Source organism: Pseudorca crassidens, chromosome 3 (genome assembly GCF_039906515.1).
Source record: "Pseudorca crassidens isolate mPseCra1 chromosome 3, mPseCra1.hap1, whole genome shotgun sequence".
Classification (NCBI taxonomy): Eukaryota; Metazoa; Chordata; class Mammalia; order Artiodactyla; family Delphinidae; genus Pseudorca; species Pseudorca crassidens.
Genome location: NC_090298.1, coordinates 90,593,715 through 90,610,000, shown reverse-complemented (window position 1 = coordinate 90,610,000; position 16,286 = coordinate 90,593,715). Strand labels below are relative to the sequence as shown.

At 35.9% G+C, this 16,286-nt stretch overlaps 1 protein-coding gene across 1 annotated transcript in view; it reads left to right on the top strand.

Annotated features, from left to right (window-relative positions):
* Positions 1-2,789: 2,789 nt before the first annotated feature.
* The window catches only part of TMEM232 (transmembrane protein 232), a 398,700-nt gene continuing 385,203 nt past the window's right edge, over positions 2,790-16,286 (top strand). Inside the window, 1 exon segment of the mRNA XM_067730223.1 lies at positions 2,790-2,870. Coding sequence (XP_067586324.1) covers positions 2,803-2,870 — 68 coding nt within the window. The 5' untranslated portion in view covers positions 2,790-2,802.

Genomic DNA, 16,286 nt, shown 5'->3' with positions numbered 1-16,286 from the left:
CAACATCATTACATATAACTGTCCTGGGGAGGCATAAAAATGGTACAGATGATCTCCCCTGTAGGCTTTAATAAATGGTTCAAAAAACCATTTTATCAAATAGTGTATTAGAAGCTGAATGTTTTAGCTTGACTAATGATTAATATGTGTGACTCTGGTTTTATTAATATAGTGCAAAAAAGCCCAGCTGCACATACAATAATAGTAACAATAACAATTCCTTGTTGATGACTTAAGGTTTTGGAAGGTACTGAGAATTTGAAGAATATTCTTATGGAAAGACTAAAACTTTTGTGAAAGTTGATAACATTTTTATGTTCTATTTTTTGAGGGTTTTTTTTGGCGGGCGGAGAAGGGAAGTCATTTTCAATCTTATTTTCTTTGTTTAGTTACCTGACTGAGCATTTAATTCCAACATCTCTATGGGAGACATTTCTGAAGACTTGGATCTTTTCAGAAATTTGAGATTATTTGGTTACTGTTTCTTTTACTCTTAGCCAAAAGCAATCATAACTAATAAAATATATTAGGGAGTCTTATTATCTCTCTCATATATCACAGTACTCTTCAAATAGTGGTTCATAAACTAGTGTTCGTTAAGCACTTTTACTCCCAAGGTAGGTACTCCTAAGATACGCCAGAAATCGAAAGTAAGCATGTCTTTTACAGCAATTTGACACTTTCTACCCATCCAGTCTGGGGAAGTCTCATCAACAGGATGTCGTGGAATTGCATGTTGAGTAGATGGTGCGAATACCCATCACTTTTACCCACAGATGTGAGGACTCTTTGGATAGTAGGTTCAGTGATCAAGGGAGAATTTCTAAAATAATTAGTCCCTAACTTTCGCAATTTCAAAAAGTATGACTAATCATAGTCAGTCCTCTGAAATGTATCAGGAGACAGCTAAAAGCTCTAGGTCAATATGCCTAACACAAGCACATAAAGACCCATTTGCCTTCAATTCACTTTCTCATCAATTATTTTTCTCTGGGTGGCCTGGCCTGTACTTTTTATTTTCTATTCATTTGGCATTAAATGTTTTAAATTTATCTGAGAGTATGTCTGACTGACGTTTGTATTTCTAAGCTCTATTTCTGAAATATGTAATGTTTTATGAGTGCTGGGGTTCCTTTGTCGTCTTTTGCAGACTTTGTCTACCTAGTCTGCTTAAACATCTATCTTCATAATTTTATATGACTCATAATGAATACTTATGTACTTATGTAATTTGTAACATTTATTACTAGATTTATCAAATCGTTTCTACATCTTTATTCTGTGCTTACATGTATTTTATCATGAATTCATTAATAATTGTTTGCAGTTATTTTCCTAAGTGCCTTTTAAGATGGAAATACTCCATGTGATGTTAACTGTTAAAAAAAGAAACTCCTGAATATATCGATCCTACTTGAAAATAACTTGTATTTTATATTAAAGTTAGGCCAACTCTGAATGACATTCCTGTAATAGCTCAGTGCAGCTGCTGACTTAAAAATGCATTTGCTCTATTCTAATGGATATAGATTATAAGAAGCAGACCTTGCTGTAAGCAATAGCAATAGATAATGTTTTATGTTTATAATCTGTTTTGCTGGATATTTTCCCATTGCCCCTCCAGATCTACCTTCCATCCTTCTCCACTTTGCCCTGAACTTTCTGGCTTCTAGTTTGGCTTAGCAAATGGGAAGCACAGGTAGATGACTGGAGTGGGGTGCAGGAAGGCTCCTTCTTAGCAGGCAGCCTCAGATCGGTTGCATCTCTCCACCAAAGGCCAAAGATTTTTATTAAGCACCACTCTTCTACAGCTATTCTTTCTTGGCCTCTGTTCCCCTTAGTCCCGAGAGTAGTGACAGTTCACCCTCTTCTTGCCTACCCCTGAGGATGGCACCATCTTGGGTTTTTTTTTAACTATATTTTTTTTCTTGAATAACTCTGCCCACATCTTTGGAAAGTCTCTTTATGCAGTTACCCCATTTGAGGGTGCTGTTTCCTGCCAGAACCTTGACTCATCAGTTTTAAAAATTAGCTATCTTAAAAAATGAAATGAAAAATAATTCAATGTAAGTCTGACTATCCAGTTACTTCATTACGTGTTTGACTACTCTGCTAAACACAGGTAGTATGTCCTAGTTTTGGTCATACACTCATAAATGTGCTCAGATATACTTCAAGAGGGAAATAAATCTGGATGTGAGAGCAAGCAGAGGAAGCGTAATCTAAATGGCAAAAAAACAGACATAAAAAGAACTTTACCATGCTTTCTGGTTTTTTTTAAAGTTACTTGTAATCTAATGATTATCACAAGCACTTAGGTAAAGCTTCCCGTATGCCAGGTTCTTTTCTAACCGATCTACATACATTGAGCTATTTATTTCTTCCCACAACTCTCTAAGGAGGTACTATTCCCATTGTACAAGTGAGGAGACAGTCACAGTTAAGTAAATCAGTTAGTCTGGTTGTATTCTCTTAACTACTATGCTGTGCTGTTCTTTCAGTGGTTTTGCTGATAAAACTGTTAAGTATAATAAAGACTGAATATTATATGAAAGGATAAGTTTATAATAGTAACATCATAGAAATAACATGGACTTTCAGTTCAAAGTTGGGTTTGACTCCTAGGTCTGACAGTTTAAATTCTTCCTTAATATAATTTTGCCTTTAAGCCTGATTTTTTTTGTTGCCACCCTTTTCCCCATAAATCATGAATTTGCGTGATGTGCATTATTTGGTACTGTGAGTGCATTTGTCTTCTAATATAAAATTTAATATTTCTCTTTAGGTTTACGATCCGTGAACATGCCTGCTAACAAATCATCTGTGATTAATAAATATGGAGTAGTATCTTCCTCTTATGAAAAATCAAAGTAAGTTTGAAAAAAATTTCATATTGTTAAAGTAGTAGACCCATATATATTGTAGCATTTAGAAGGTTACAGAAAATTGAACAGTAAAAAATAATCACTCATAGTTCAATATCTAAGAATAAAAATGTTAAGGTTTACTATTTTATAAATAAATAGCTTTGGAATGATTTTTTGTAATGATTATTTGTAAAGATCATATATTTATAAAATTTTGAATTCTATACTTTTTAAACTAAGCATTTTTTCTATAATCAGTCTTAATTCATTTTTAATTAATTTTTGGCTGCGTTGGGTCTTTGTTGCTGTGCACGGGCTTTCCCTAGTTGCGGCAAGCAGGGGCTACTCTTTGTTGCAGTGCGTGAGCATCTCTTGCAGTGGCTTCTCTTGTTGTGGAGCATGGGCTCTAGGTGCGCGGACTTCAGTAGTTGTGGTGCGTGGGCTTAGTTGTTCCAGGGCATGTGGGATCTTCCCAGATCAGGGCTCAAACCCGTGTCCCCTGCATTGGCAGGTGGATTCTTAACCACTGCGCCACCAGGGAAGTCCCTATAATCATAGTCTTTTTTTTAATTAATTAATTTATTTTTAACATTTTTATTGGAGTATAATTGCTTTACCATGGTGTGTTAGTTTCTGCTTTATAACAAAGTGAATCAGTTATACATATACATATGTTCCCATATCTCTTCCCTCTTGCATCTCCCTCCCTCCCACCCTCCCTATCCCACCCCTCTAGGTGGTCACAAAGCACCGAGCTGATCTTCCTGTGCTATGCGGCTGCTTCCCACTAGCTATCTACCTTACCTTTGGTAGTGTATATATATATGTCCATGCCTCTCTCTCGCTTTGTCACAGCTTACCCTTCCCCCTCCCTATATCCTCAAGTCCATTCTCTAGTAGGTCTGTGTCTTTATTCCTGTCTTACCCCTAGGTTCTTCATGACATTTTTTGTTTTTCTTAGATTCCATATATATGTGTTAGCGTATAGTATTTGTCTTTCTCTTTCTGACTTACTTCACTCTGTATGACAGACTCTAGGTCCATCCACCTCACTACAAATAACTCAATTTCATTTCTTTTTATGGCTGAGTAATATTCCATTGTATATATGTGCCACATCTTCTTTATCCATTCATCCGATGATGGACACTTAGGTTGCTTCCATCTCCTGGCTATTGTAAATAGAGCTGCAATGAACATTGTGGTACATGACTCTTTTTGAATTATGGTTTTCTCAGGATATATGCCCAGTACTGGGATTGCTGGGTCATATGGTAGCTCTATTTGTAGTTTTTTAAGGAACCTCCATACTGTTCTCCATAGTGGCTGTACCAATTCACATTCCCACCAGCAGTGTAAGAGTGTTCCCTTTTCTCCACACCCTCTCCAGCATTTGTTGTTTGTAGATTTTAAATCATAGTCTTTTAATTTGCCATAATAATCCATGAAATGCATAAGAGAAAGTATTCAATAACTACTGAATTGTGAAGCATCTTAGTTATTTCTAAGTGCTTGTCTATTTCAAATTAAACCACGATAGAATATTTTTCTGCATTTCAAATTATTTCCTTGGGATAAAGTTTCTGAAATTAAGTTACTAGATCAAAGTTTGTTGATAATTTAAAAATTGTTTGTGATTTTAAGAAATTTTTACAAACTTAAAGAACTTGATAGAGTACATAATAAAACTCATGTGTTGACATATTGTTATGTTTGATTCAAATATTTTTCTTTAATAAAGAATAGATCAACAGATAAACTTGAAGCTCTTTGACCACATGTCCTTCCAATTATAATAATTGTGGCATATATTATTTCCATTCATTTTTGTACTTTAACATACAAGAATGTAAAATTGCATTTTCCTGGGCTTCCCTGGTGGTGCAGTGGTTAAGAATCCGCCTACCAGTGCAGGTGACATGGGTTTGAGCCCTGGTCCGGGAAGATCCCACATGGCGCAGAGCAGCTAAGCCCATGCGCCACAACTACTGAGCCTGCGCTCTAGAGCTGGCAAGCCACAACTACTGAAGCCCACGTGCCTAGAGCCCGTGCTCTGCAACAAGAGAAGCCACAGCAATGAGAAGCCTGTGCACCGCAACGAAGAGTAGCCCCTGCTTGCTGCAACTAGAGAAAGCCTGTGCACAGCAACGAAGACCCAACGCAGCCAAAAAATAATAATAATAACAAAAAAAATTTGTATTTTCCAGTCTATTTCCTAAAGTACATAACTAGGAATGGAATTGTTGGATATACCATTTAGTAAACAGAACTTATTAATTCTGTCTAATGATTAGTCATTTTTGTATTTTGGTTATAGAATCTGTCTCTACCACAAGATCATGTAGATATTGTTATACATTATTTTTTAAAAAATCTTACTGTTTTATCTTTAATACATATGGAAATGATTTTTGTTAGTGGTGTTAAGCGCAGGTCCAGTTTCCCTTTTTTTAATGTACATACCAGCTTGATCAACACCATGTATCGAAAAGAACATCCTTCTTCACTATTTCTCTAGTACAATGATTATGTAAATCAAGTGTCCACATATAGTGGGTATATTTCTGGGCTCTCTTTTCTGTTTCACTGGCCTCTTTGTCCCTTTTTAATATTACCACACTGCTTTAATGACTGTCACTTAGTGATAACATTTAATAGTCAACATGATAGATTTTTCCAAGTTTCTTCTTCTTCAGTGATATCCTGCATATTCTATTTAAAAATTAAAAAAATTTTTATTGAGGTGTAATTTACTACAATATTAGTTTCAGGTGTAGAACATAGTGATTCAAAATTTTTAGAGATTATACTGCTTTTAAAGTTATTATATTTATATTCCCTGTGCTGTACAATATATCCTGGTAGCTTATTTATTTTATACATAGTAGTTTGTATGTCTTAATCCCCTACCTCTATCTTGCCCATACCTCCTTTCTTCTCCCCACTAGTAATCTCTAGTTTGTTCTCTATAGCTGTGAGTCTGTTTCTGTTTTGTTACGTTTATGTTTGTTTTATTTTTTATTCTCCAAATATAAGTGATAATATACAGTATTTGTCTTTCTCTGACTTATTTCACTAAGCATAATAACCTCCAGGTTCATCTATGTTGCAAACAGCAATGTTTCATTAATTTTTATGAATGAATAGTAGTCCATTATATGTATATACCACATATTCTTTATCCATTCATCTATTGATGAACACTCAGGTCGCTGTCATATCTTGGTTATTGTAAATGCTGCCAGTGAACATTGAGGTGAATGTATCTTTTCAAATTAGTGTTTTTGGAGAATTCCCTGGTGGTCCAGTGGTTAGGACTCTGCGCTTTCATTGCCAAGGGTGCGGTTCCGTCTCTAGTTGGGGAACTAAGATCCCACAAGCCGCGTGGGGTGGCTAAAAACAAAAACAAAAGAAAAACCAAACAATGCCAGAACAAGTCAGTGTTTTCATTTTCTTTAGATGTATACCTGGAAGTGGAATTGCTGGATCATGTGGTAGTTCTTCTTTTAGTTTTTTGAGGAACTTCCACATAGTTTTTTACAGCGGCTGCACCAATTTACATTCCTACCAACATTGTACAAGTGTTCCCTTTTCTCCACATCCTCGCCAACATTTGTTATTTGTGGTCTTTTTGATGACAGACATTCTGACAAGTGTGAGGTGATACCTCATTGTAGTTTTGATATGCATTTCTCTGATTAGGGATATTAAGCATCTTTTCATGTGCCTGTTGACCATCTGTATGTCTTCTTTGGAAAAATGTCTATTCAGGTCTTCTGCATATTTTTTAATCAAGATGTTTGGTTTTTTTGATATTGAGTTATATGAGCTGTTTATGTATTTTGGATATTAACCCTTTATCAGTCATATCATTTGCAAATATTTTCTCCTATTCAGTAGGTTGTTGTTTCTTTTTGTTAATGGTTTCCTTTGTTGGGCAAAAGCTTTTAAGTTTAATTAGGTTCCATTTGTTTATTTTTGCTTTTATTTCCTTTACCTTAGGAGAAATATCCAAAAATATATTGCAACAATTTATGTTAAAGAGTTTTCTGCCTATGTTTTCTTCTAGGAGTTTTACAGTTTTCACTCTTACATTTAGGTCTTTAATCCATTTTGAATTAATTTTGTTTATGGTGTGAGAAAATGTTTAATTTCATTCTTTTATATGTGGCTGTCCAATTTTCCCAGCACCACTTATTAAAGAGACTGTCTTTTCCCCATTGCGTATTCTTGTCTCCTTTGTCATAGATTAGTTGGCCATAAGTGCATGGGATTATTTCTGGGTTCTCTATTCTTTTCCATTGATCTATGTGTCTGTTTTTGTGCCAATACCATGCTATTTTGATTACTGTAGCTTTGTAGTTTTGTCTGTGAAGTCAGGCAGTGTGACACCTCCAGCTCTATTCTTTCTCAAGATTGTTTTGGCTATTCAGGGTCTCTTGTGTTTCCATACCAATTTTAAAATTATTTGTTCTAATATTGTGAAAAGTGCCATTGGTATTTTGATATGGATTGCGTGAAATCTGTAGATTGCCTTGGGTATTTTTGTCATTTTCACAATATTAATTCTTCTAATCCATAAACACAGTATATCTTTCTATCTGTGTCATCTTTAATTTCTTTCATCAGTGTCTTAGTTTTCCCAGTACAGGTCTTTTACCTTCTTAGTTAGATGTAAATATTTATAGAGGTACTGTCTATCTTTTCTTAGATTTCTTCCTATGTATTTGGTATTTGTGATCCTGCTGTAAGTTTTATGCACATATTGAAAAAAATATGTCTTCTCTAGCTGCTGCCAGAAGAAAGACAATTGATTTTTGTGTATTGATTTTACATATGGAAATACTGCTAAATTCTCTCATTAATTCTAAACATGTTTATCTCAGTCACAATTTAAAAAGAATACTCTAAACATTTCATGATTAAGCATGATCTTTTTTGAAACTTTATCTGACACTTAAATTGTATTTTGTGGTGTTTTTTTTAAATTTAAATCTCATTAGACTTCATTACTATTTTAAGCAGTTAATTTTCCTTTATATTTTATTTATTGTTCATCACTTTCCTTGCTTTTCATTCTTTGTTACTTCTTAGATCTGTTTTTTCTTTTGCCTGATGTACAACTTTTTTTTGGCCACGCTGTGCAGCATGTGGGGATCCTAGTTCCCCAACCAGGGATCGAACCTGTGCCCCCTGCAATGGAAGCATGGAGTCTTAACCACTGGACTGCCAGGGAAGCCCCAGATGTACAACTTTTTGAACTTTGCTTAGTGAGATTTCGTTGTTGAGAAAAATCTTAGTTTTTGTTAGTCTGAATATACCTTTATTTTATTCTTATTTTTGGAAGAAATTTAAAACTGAACATGGAATTGTCTTTGGTCTGTTATAACTTTTATTGTTTTGTCCCCCCAGAACATTGATGATATCATTCCACTAACAGCTTCCATTAGTGCTGTTGGGAAGTTAGCTGAAATTTTGATGCTATTTCTTTAAAGTTTAATCTGTTTTCCCCAACTTTGGGTGCTTTAAAAAATTTCTTATTCTCTTGTATTCTGCAATTTTACTATGATGTGTTAGAATGTAATTTTTAAAATATTCTACTTAGATTTCTTGTCCCTTTTGTATCTGTGGACTGTGTCTCTCTTTTGTCATTCCTGAAAAAATATCAGATATTGTTCCTTTAGATATTACCTTGACAACCCATTCTTTCTTTTTCTGAGACTGTTGATTGAATGTATATTAGACCATCTCATTTTATATTTCATATCTTTTATTTTGTCTCCATTTTCTATATTTTCATCTCTTTCTACTGTATTTTGAATAATTCTGATATGTGCTCTGTTTTCCCATGACTAACTCTCTCTTGTTACCAATTTATACATTGAATTTTAAAAACTATCTTACATTTCTAGCAATTCATTTATTTTTCTTCAAATCTTCTATGTAGACTTATAGTTTCTGGTTGCCTGTACATACTTTTGAGCATATTGTGGAAATAAGTATGATGGTTTTATAATTTGTGTTGATCCAATGAATAGGGTATAAATCTATGTTGAGACTAATCTTCTCAGATATATGTGTATTTTTTTTTCTTTCTCTTTCCTTCTCTGTTGAGCAGCAAGGCGGCCTTTTCTACAGCTCCCTGAGGTTGGGAGAAGGGATAGTGATTAGTTCTGATTGCTCTTACCTTGGATATTTAGTCAATGTGGAGGGAGTCTTCTATAACTTTTCCCCACCTTGAAAATCCTGGATTTTTTTTTCTTACTGTGCAGTCATTTAGAAAACACACTTTGTTTTGTATCAGTGGCCTCTTGTATCAAGGTAAACCAGATTCTGCGCCTGGCATCAGCTGTTTGAGATGAAGCAGAGATCTTGGTACCTTGCATAAAAAGACATTACGTTTGGTTTTTTTATGTATTGCCTGAATTGTCATAGACCTCGTACTGTATTTGCTTCACTTATTCTTCTTAGAAACAAGAGCTTTGCATGCTTAGTGTGGGTTCTGTTGGAGATGCATGTAGGGCTCCATGTAAATCCTTCAAGTGAGGTACTGAAGTCCACCCATTTCTGGACCAAAGGTTATTTTATATCTTTCTCACAGAAGCTGCTCTTGAGGGTTTCTTAATTTTTTTAATATCTGGAGACTGTAGTCTTCAAAGCTTCCTGAGATATCAAAGCCTGAAATTTTTCCTTTTTATTAATGTTTTTGACTTTTATATTTAGTAAAATGTGCTCTACAAATGTGCTCTAAATATTTAAAATATTACGTATTTATAGTATATATGTATATAATAGTATTGATTTTGATATGTATACATTTATAATACCATATAGCTCTATAGTGTGGGCTCTAAATTTGTGCTGTCAGAAGCAGGAAGAAACTTTTCTACACTCATATTTATATTCTTGTCATTTGTTTATTTGATCTGTGATCTGTAGTCTTTGTTTTTCATTTATCTGAATTACTATAATCTTTTAAGTGATTCTAATGGTTGAGACCTTGTAATTAAGTCTGTTAATTTTAACCTAGGACATCTGTACTTGTAGCATTTGGGTTGGCTACAAATGATTTAGCCCAAAATATGGTAATTTAGGAGCTGGGAGGCCGTAAAGAGCATGAACACATTCAGTATATATATTGCAGTGTAATTTCCTTAGGATGAATTGCCCCAAATGCGATATCAGCAGCTACTTATGAGATTATCTGTATAAAGTAAGTAGGATCTTGCAAGATTTTAGAAACCACAGTCCTCTTATACTTGGGCGTACACCACTGTCTTGGCTCAGATCTCTAGATGGCAGGATACGAGAAGAGGATTAATATTTTAATACTAGATTTGCGGTATACAAATTCAATTCAGTGAAGCTGAAAAAAAATAGGAAAGTGAGGCAAAAAGGCTCGATGTATTACCACCCTGATCACTAAATCACAACTTGCCTTAAAGAGACACAGCAGAGCCTTGTCTATACTTGACATTTGGAATTTATCAAGACAAATTTCAAGAAAAAAAATCTCAAAATGGACCATAAAATGGAGACTCAAGGAAGGGTATTGATCTCTGCTCCCTCCTGTTCACCCCAGAGGTGCTCACTCATCCATACTTCCAAGTTGTGTCACCCAGCCCTTGCTACTCCAAATGTGGAAGGGGAGGGGCAGCTCAGTGTTTGGGGGCATGAAGGTTATGCAGGCATCAAGTCAGTCTGAGACTCTGCACAATGTTTATGTCCAGTACAGCCACTAGTCATGAAGGCCTTCATTTGGGGGAATGTTTTCAGACATCAGATTTTTCTTACCTCTAAACTCAACTCAGTGTCAGTTATTCATAGCTTAATCTAGAGGAAAAAGTAGAGTCATTGCCCAAGTGTCCTATAATAGTTATTCAGTCTTTAGTCTTCCATTGTCCTGGGAACCATGTTTTCCTACAATTATCCTTTTATGTTTTAAAAACTCTTTAGATCTGGGATGTTTTCAAGTCTGTTTCTCACCGTGCTGCACCCCCAACACATTCACCAAAGCACTAAACTTTTCATTAGCCATGGAAGGAGGCACATCGTATCCCAAATGTTGTCCATTACCCCCTTTATCCTCATAGAAAGCTGATGTCAGGATCACAAAAAAGTGATGCGCTAATGAAATGAGTCTTTCCTCCATGGTCTGCCATTTGCTTTAAAAAGGATATCATTGAAAGTTAGTCCCATAAAGCGCCAATGACGATGATCTGAGGAACTATCAGTCAGTACTTCATGAGTGACAGTTTGTGCCAGTATTTCAGTCTATTTATGATAAACTATGATCACCAATGCAAAGACTGCTAATTGTCCCTCCTCCCATACCAATTTTCTCCTTCTTTTGTATTAATAGAGGTTGTATTTGGACACATGAGCAACCATTAAAGAATACAGTTCTCAGCTTCCGTTGTTTCTAGATGTGGTCATGGGTATAATCCTGGCCAATGATGGATTAGCAGAAGGGATATGTACCACTGGCATTTTGTGCCCTTTTAAAAGGAGTAGTATGTTTTCCTGTTCCTCTCCGTGTCTCTTCCTTTTAGTTGGAATGAGGATGTGATTGCAACAGCTGGAGCAGACATCTTAGACCATGAAATGAAAGTTGTATGTTGAGAATAGCAGAGTAACCAGGTATAAAAGGTCAGATACCAATATCCTGGAGCTGCCATATCAAGCCTGGATTGCTTATCTTGGTCTGCCACATGAAAGAGAAATGAAGGTCTATCTTGATTAATTTATCATAATCTTGTCCTTTGAATAGCAGTTAAACTGGTTTCCTCACCCTTGAAATAAATGTTTCTGGGTGTTTTTTGAGGTGAATTTTCTAGAACGAAGCCTCCAAGCAGTGCTCCATAGCTTTGGTTATCACATCAGCTTTATTCTATCGCCAGATGACTCATTAACTATGCAACTGAATAAGAATTAATTTGTTTTTAAGCCTTGATCCAGTTGGATGAGTAGGGAAGGGTTGGCTATAATGGCCTACATCCTAGGGGATTGTTCCAAAACATAGTGAAAGGATGATCATTCCCTTGCTCATGTACAGTACTGAAATTATTGTTGTTATTAATATTCCTCCACTGACCCTGCTGCGTTCACTCAGACTTGCTGACCCCACTTCCTAACATCTCTATCTCCACCTGAGCCAGCTGATTCTTAGGGTTCTCTGGCAGACACCCAAGTTACAGAAGGAGAACAAGTGTTGCCAGATTCTACTCCATTTCCTTCTTGGAGATACTGCTACCCTTACAATTTTGGTGAGATCTTCCCCAAGAAGGAGTGTCCTTGATTTCATCAAACCATTCTTTGTGGCATTAGAGGAAGATGAACCCATTTGCAACTTCTCTTTGAAGAGACAAAGTTCGAAATTTTTCTCTAAGCAAAAGAATGCAGGCAGAGGTTGTCTATCTTTAGTAGTTAAATATGTCACCTTGGGTACTGTTACCCATGCCAGCCAATCAGTCCTTTCTGGTATTAATAATTACATTTAAAAAGAGATGACATTGAACTTTAGAAGTCTAGATGTTTCTTACAGACAACCTTGAAAGGACCATTGACTGTTAAATACAGAATAGAATGATTCCAAATAGAAGAGCATTCATTTAGAAAAGGGACTAGATTTTTATTCTTGTAAATATTTTTTTTAGCCTTCAGTTTCTTCCAAATGGTTTTCTGTTCAAAATTCAGTCTGTATTAACAGCCCCCTTGCCCCTTATCTGTTTAGAGTTCTCTTTATTCGTAACTACCAAGAAGGAGGGTTTGCGTTTTCAGGGCTTAAGACAGTATTCCATTTGCTAAGACTGAATCAAAATTTAAGATCTAAAGAAAAACAAGGACCTAATAAAAGAATATATCAAACCATAGATATGATGTTTTCAGAAATGAATCTGAGTGGCAATTTCTGGCCTCATACCATAAAGCCTGTTGGATATCCACAATATGAAAATGCTGTAATCAATTACACAGGTATCAGGAACAACGAAATATATTTTCAGTGTCTGACTTCAAAAGCCCATACCCAAGATCAGTGTATCACGGATGCTAAATTTAGGGGAGGCATTTATAGAGTAAATTTATATATATGGCCATTATCACCGACTCTTTTTTCTTTCTTTTTGGCCGCACCGAGCGGCATGCGTGATCTTAATTCCCCCACCAGCGATTGAACCCATGTCCCCTGCAGTGGAAGTGCAGAGCCCTAACCACTGGACTGTCAGGAAATTCCCACCAACTCTTTATTTATGCCTTTCAGATTAATATATCTGTTCCTGAATTCCTTACACATTCAGTTGTATCATATACATACCTGAAAGGGCTAGACCATTCTTTAATTGTGCTGGTACTTCTGGTTTTTAGGAAGTACCAGCCAAGTTAGTTGTTAGTCAAAATTTCTATCTGTTTCAGTTCCATTTTTTCACCTTCCCATAATACCAAACTTACCAAAGGTATAGCCAGATTAATTTTTTAATTCATCTGTTTATTAGCACTATCAAATCTGGATTCTGTTTTTATTTATCTAGTAAAAGTACTCTCTTAATGATCTCTACTGACTTCCTAAACATTAACTCTAATGGTATTTTCATTGTCCTTAGTCTTTATCTCTGCAAGATGTACATTTTTGATCATGGTCTGCATCTTCAATCTATTCTTGCTTGGTGTCTCAGTCTAGGATTGTTTGTTTGCATGGAACAGGCACACATTCAGCTTAACTGAAGCAAAAGAAAAATGTAATGGAAGGATGTAGGGCTGTCTTGTGGAACCTGAGAGTGGAAGGTATAGCCAGGTCTCATTTATTCATTCAGTGTCTCTAAGAGACAATGGAGATAAAATGATCAACAGGTATAGTCTGTATCTATACTAGACTACAAACTCTGGCTGTACATCAGTAAATCATCCAACAAACATGGGTCAGGGCTACGATGGTGATCATATCGCTATAAAACTACATACCCATAAAGAAGAGGCATATAACATTAACTAGTAGTACGTGACAGTTATATTGCATTATACATGCTGAAAGACCATCATCTGTAAATCACACTTATAAATTAATACGTAAAATATTCTCCATTTTTCCGACAGCCAACAAATAGAGCAACCCCTACCTATGCAGTAGTACCCTTATTATCTAGTTAAATGGTGCCAAAATATATGGAATAAACAGTGAGCACGTTCTATATTCATTAAGTGGGATCAGAGAAAAAATTGCAAAGGAAAAGCAAACAAGATATAATGCAGACAAAGGCATATCATGAAAAACATGACAGAATACTAACATATCTTTTTCTAAAGCTCTGTGCTTTGGGGTATTTTGTTGTCTTGAACAACATTTCAACAAAAGCCACCTCTTGACTCTACATAAACTATCAGCTCTGACATCAACTAATTAAAAATATTAGCTAATTATTTAAAATCCCTGAATGAGAGGATTAGATTGGCCTAGAGTGAGCCAGATGTCTACTGTGACCCTATCAGCTATAGCCAGCGTAGGGGAGGATGGAGCCAAATGGTGCTAATGTAGAAGTTAGACCCACTGGCCCAGCAGGGACTATGAGTGATGAACAATTCTCAGAGAAAGTTTACACCCCAAATTGTACAAATATTTGAATTCCATTGTAGTATTTCCCTGAATCGCCTATCATATTTACCATTCTTTTCCTCTTGCCTCCTACCCGTAGGATTTGTCCAAAGATCTCCCTTGATTCTTTTTTCTCAGTACTCTTCCTCTTGAGATTTCATAGCTTTGAGTATGTAGGTGAATCTTAAGTCTTTATTTCCAGATCTTATCCACTTAATGTCTGCCTCACAAGTTCACTTGGATTATAGGCCTCTCCACTTGGTTGTCTCACAGGTGAATCACAGTCAGTACATCCAGAATGGCACAGATCATCTGCCCAGAGTTTTCCATCTAATTGTCTTGATGCCAACTCTCTACTACTAATCATGTTGGCCCAAAACCATAAGATTATCTCTATGTCCACCCTCACAGTTTCTTTTCTCACATCCTGGTAGTCATCGAGCCCTATTGATTTAACTTCCAACTAATCTCTCACATTCATTTACTTTTCGTCATTATTATTGCCCAAACTGTAGTTCAGACCTTTATTACTTCTTACCTAAATTGTTCAAATAATTGTCCAACAGTTTACCAGTAGTCACTCCTCACTCCAAACCATTCAACATCGGACTTTTAAGTTTAGTCATCCTGAAGCACAGCTGTGATCTCATCACTCTTCTGCTGAATAATTCTCTTATTTATCAAATAAAACTCAAAAGTCTATGTGTAATATAGAATTGGTGCCCACTGTAACTAAGAGAATCTAAAATAGCAATGATACTTAAAAATAGTTTATTTCTCTGAATATAGTCAGTCCAGAGCTGGTATGGTGATCCAGGACTTAGATTCCTTATAACTAGCTGGTCTGCTGCACATGACTTACTCTTAAGGGCATTTCATGTTCTATTATGGCTGCTGAAAATCCAGACATCACAGTTGTGCTTCATGCAGCAGAATAGAGGAAGGACAGAAGAAGGGTTTATACACTTTTTCAGGAGACTTCCCAGAACTCTCTGAATTTTACTTATGTTTTACTGGCTGAAACCTTAGACATCTGTGCATACCTAACTGCAAGCAAGAATCTTTTAGTAAGAAAGGGAGGAGAATAGATACTGATGTAGGTAGCTTTAAGTCTACCACAGACTACCATTCAGTGCCATTTGTATGTGTCTCAACCTAACATTTCCATCTTCATTTCCTGTCTTGATTTTAAGCATTCTGTCTCTCTATGCTACATTAAGACTGTTCTTTATTTTTTCTTTCTTTGTTTCTACTTGTGTTAGGGTAAATATGAAGCAACTATAAAAAGAGGTCTCTAATTTCAGAGGCTTAAGTAAGATAGAAGTATATTTATCTGACATATGAATCCAGTGGGTCTAGGCTGACAGGATAGCTCTGCTTTTGGGGTCAGTGAGAAACTCACAACCCTCATTATCTCATAGTTGTACTGATCTGCCTAATCAAAGCCAATTCAGCATCATTTTTGTGTTCCAGTCAACTGGAAGGAAAAAAAGGTTTTATTCTAGGGAAAGTGGCCTGTCTTTAAGTTAAAGGTGACCTGAAATTTGCATATATTGTATCTCCTCACAACCTGCCAGAAAGACTGGGAAATATAGGCACTAGCTGTGTGATCATGTGACCAGGAAGAAACAGAGAAAAGATTTTGAAAGGATAATTGCCATTCTGTCACATTCTAGTTCCTGTCTTCATATCAAGGTACAGCTCAAGTGCCACTTCTGCAAAGAAGCTTTTTTGAATCTTTAACCAAAACCAGTAATTCTTATAACTAACAGTTATCCAGTGCTGAATCTATGTAAGGAACTAGACAGCGTGTTCCAGTTCATTGTTTTTCA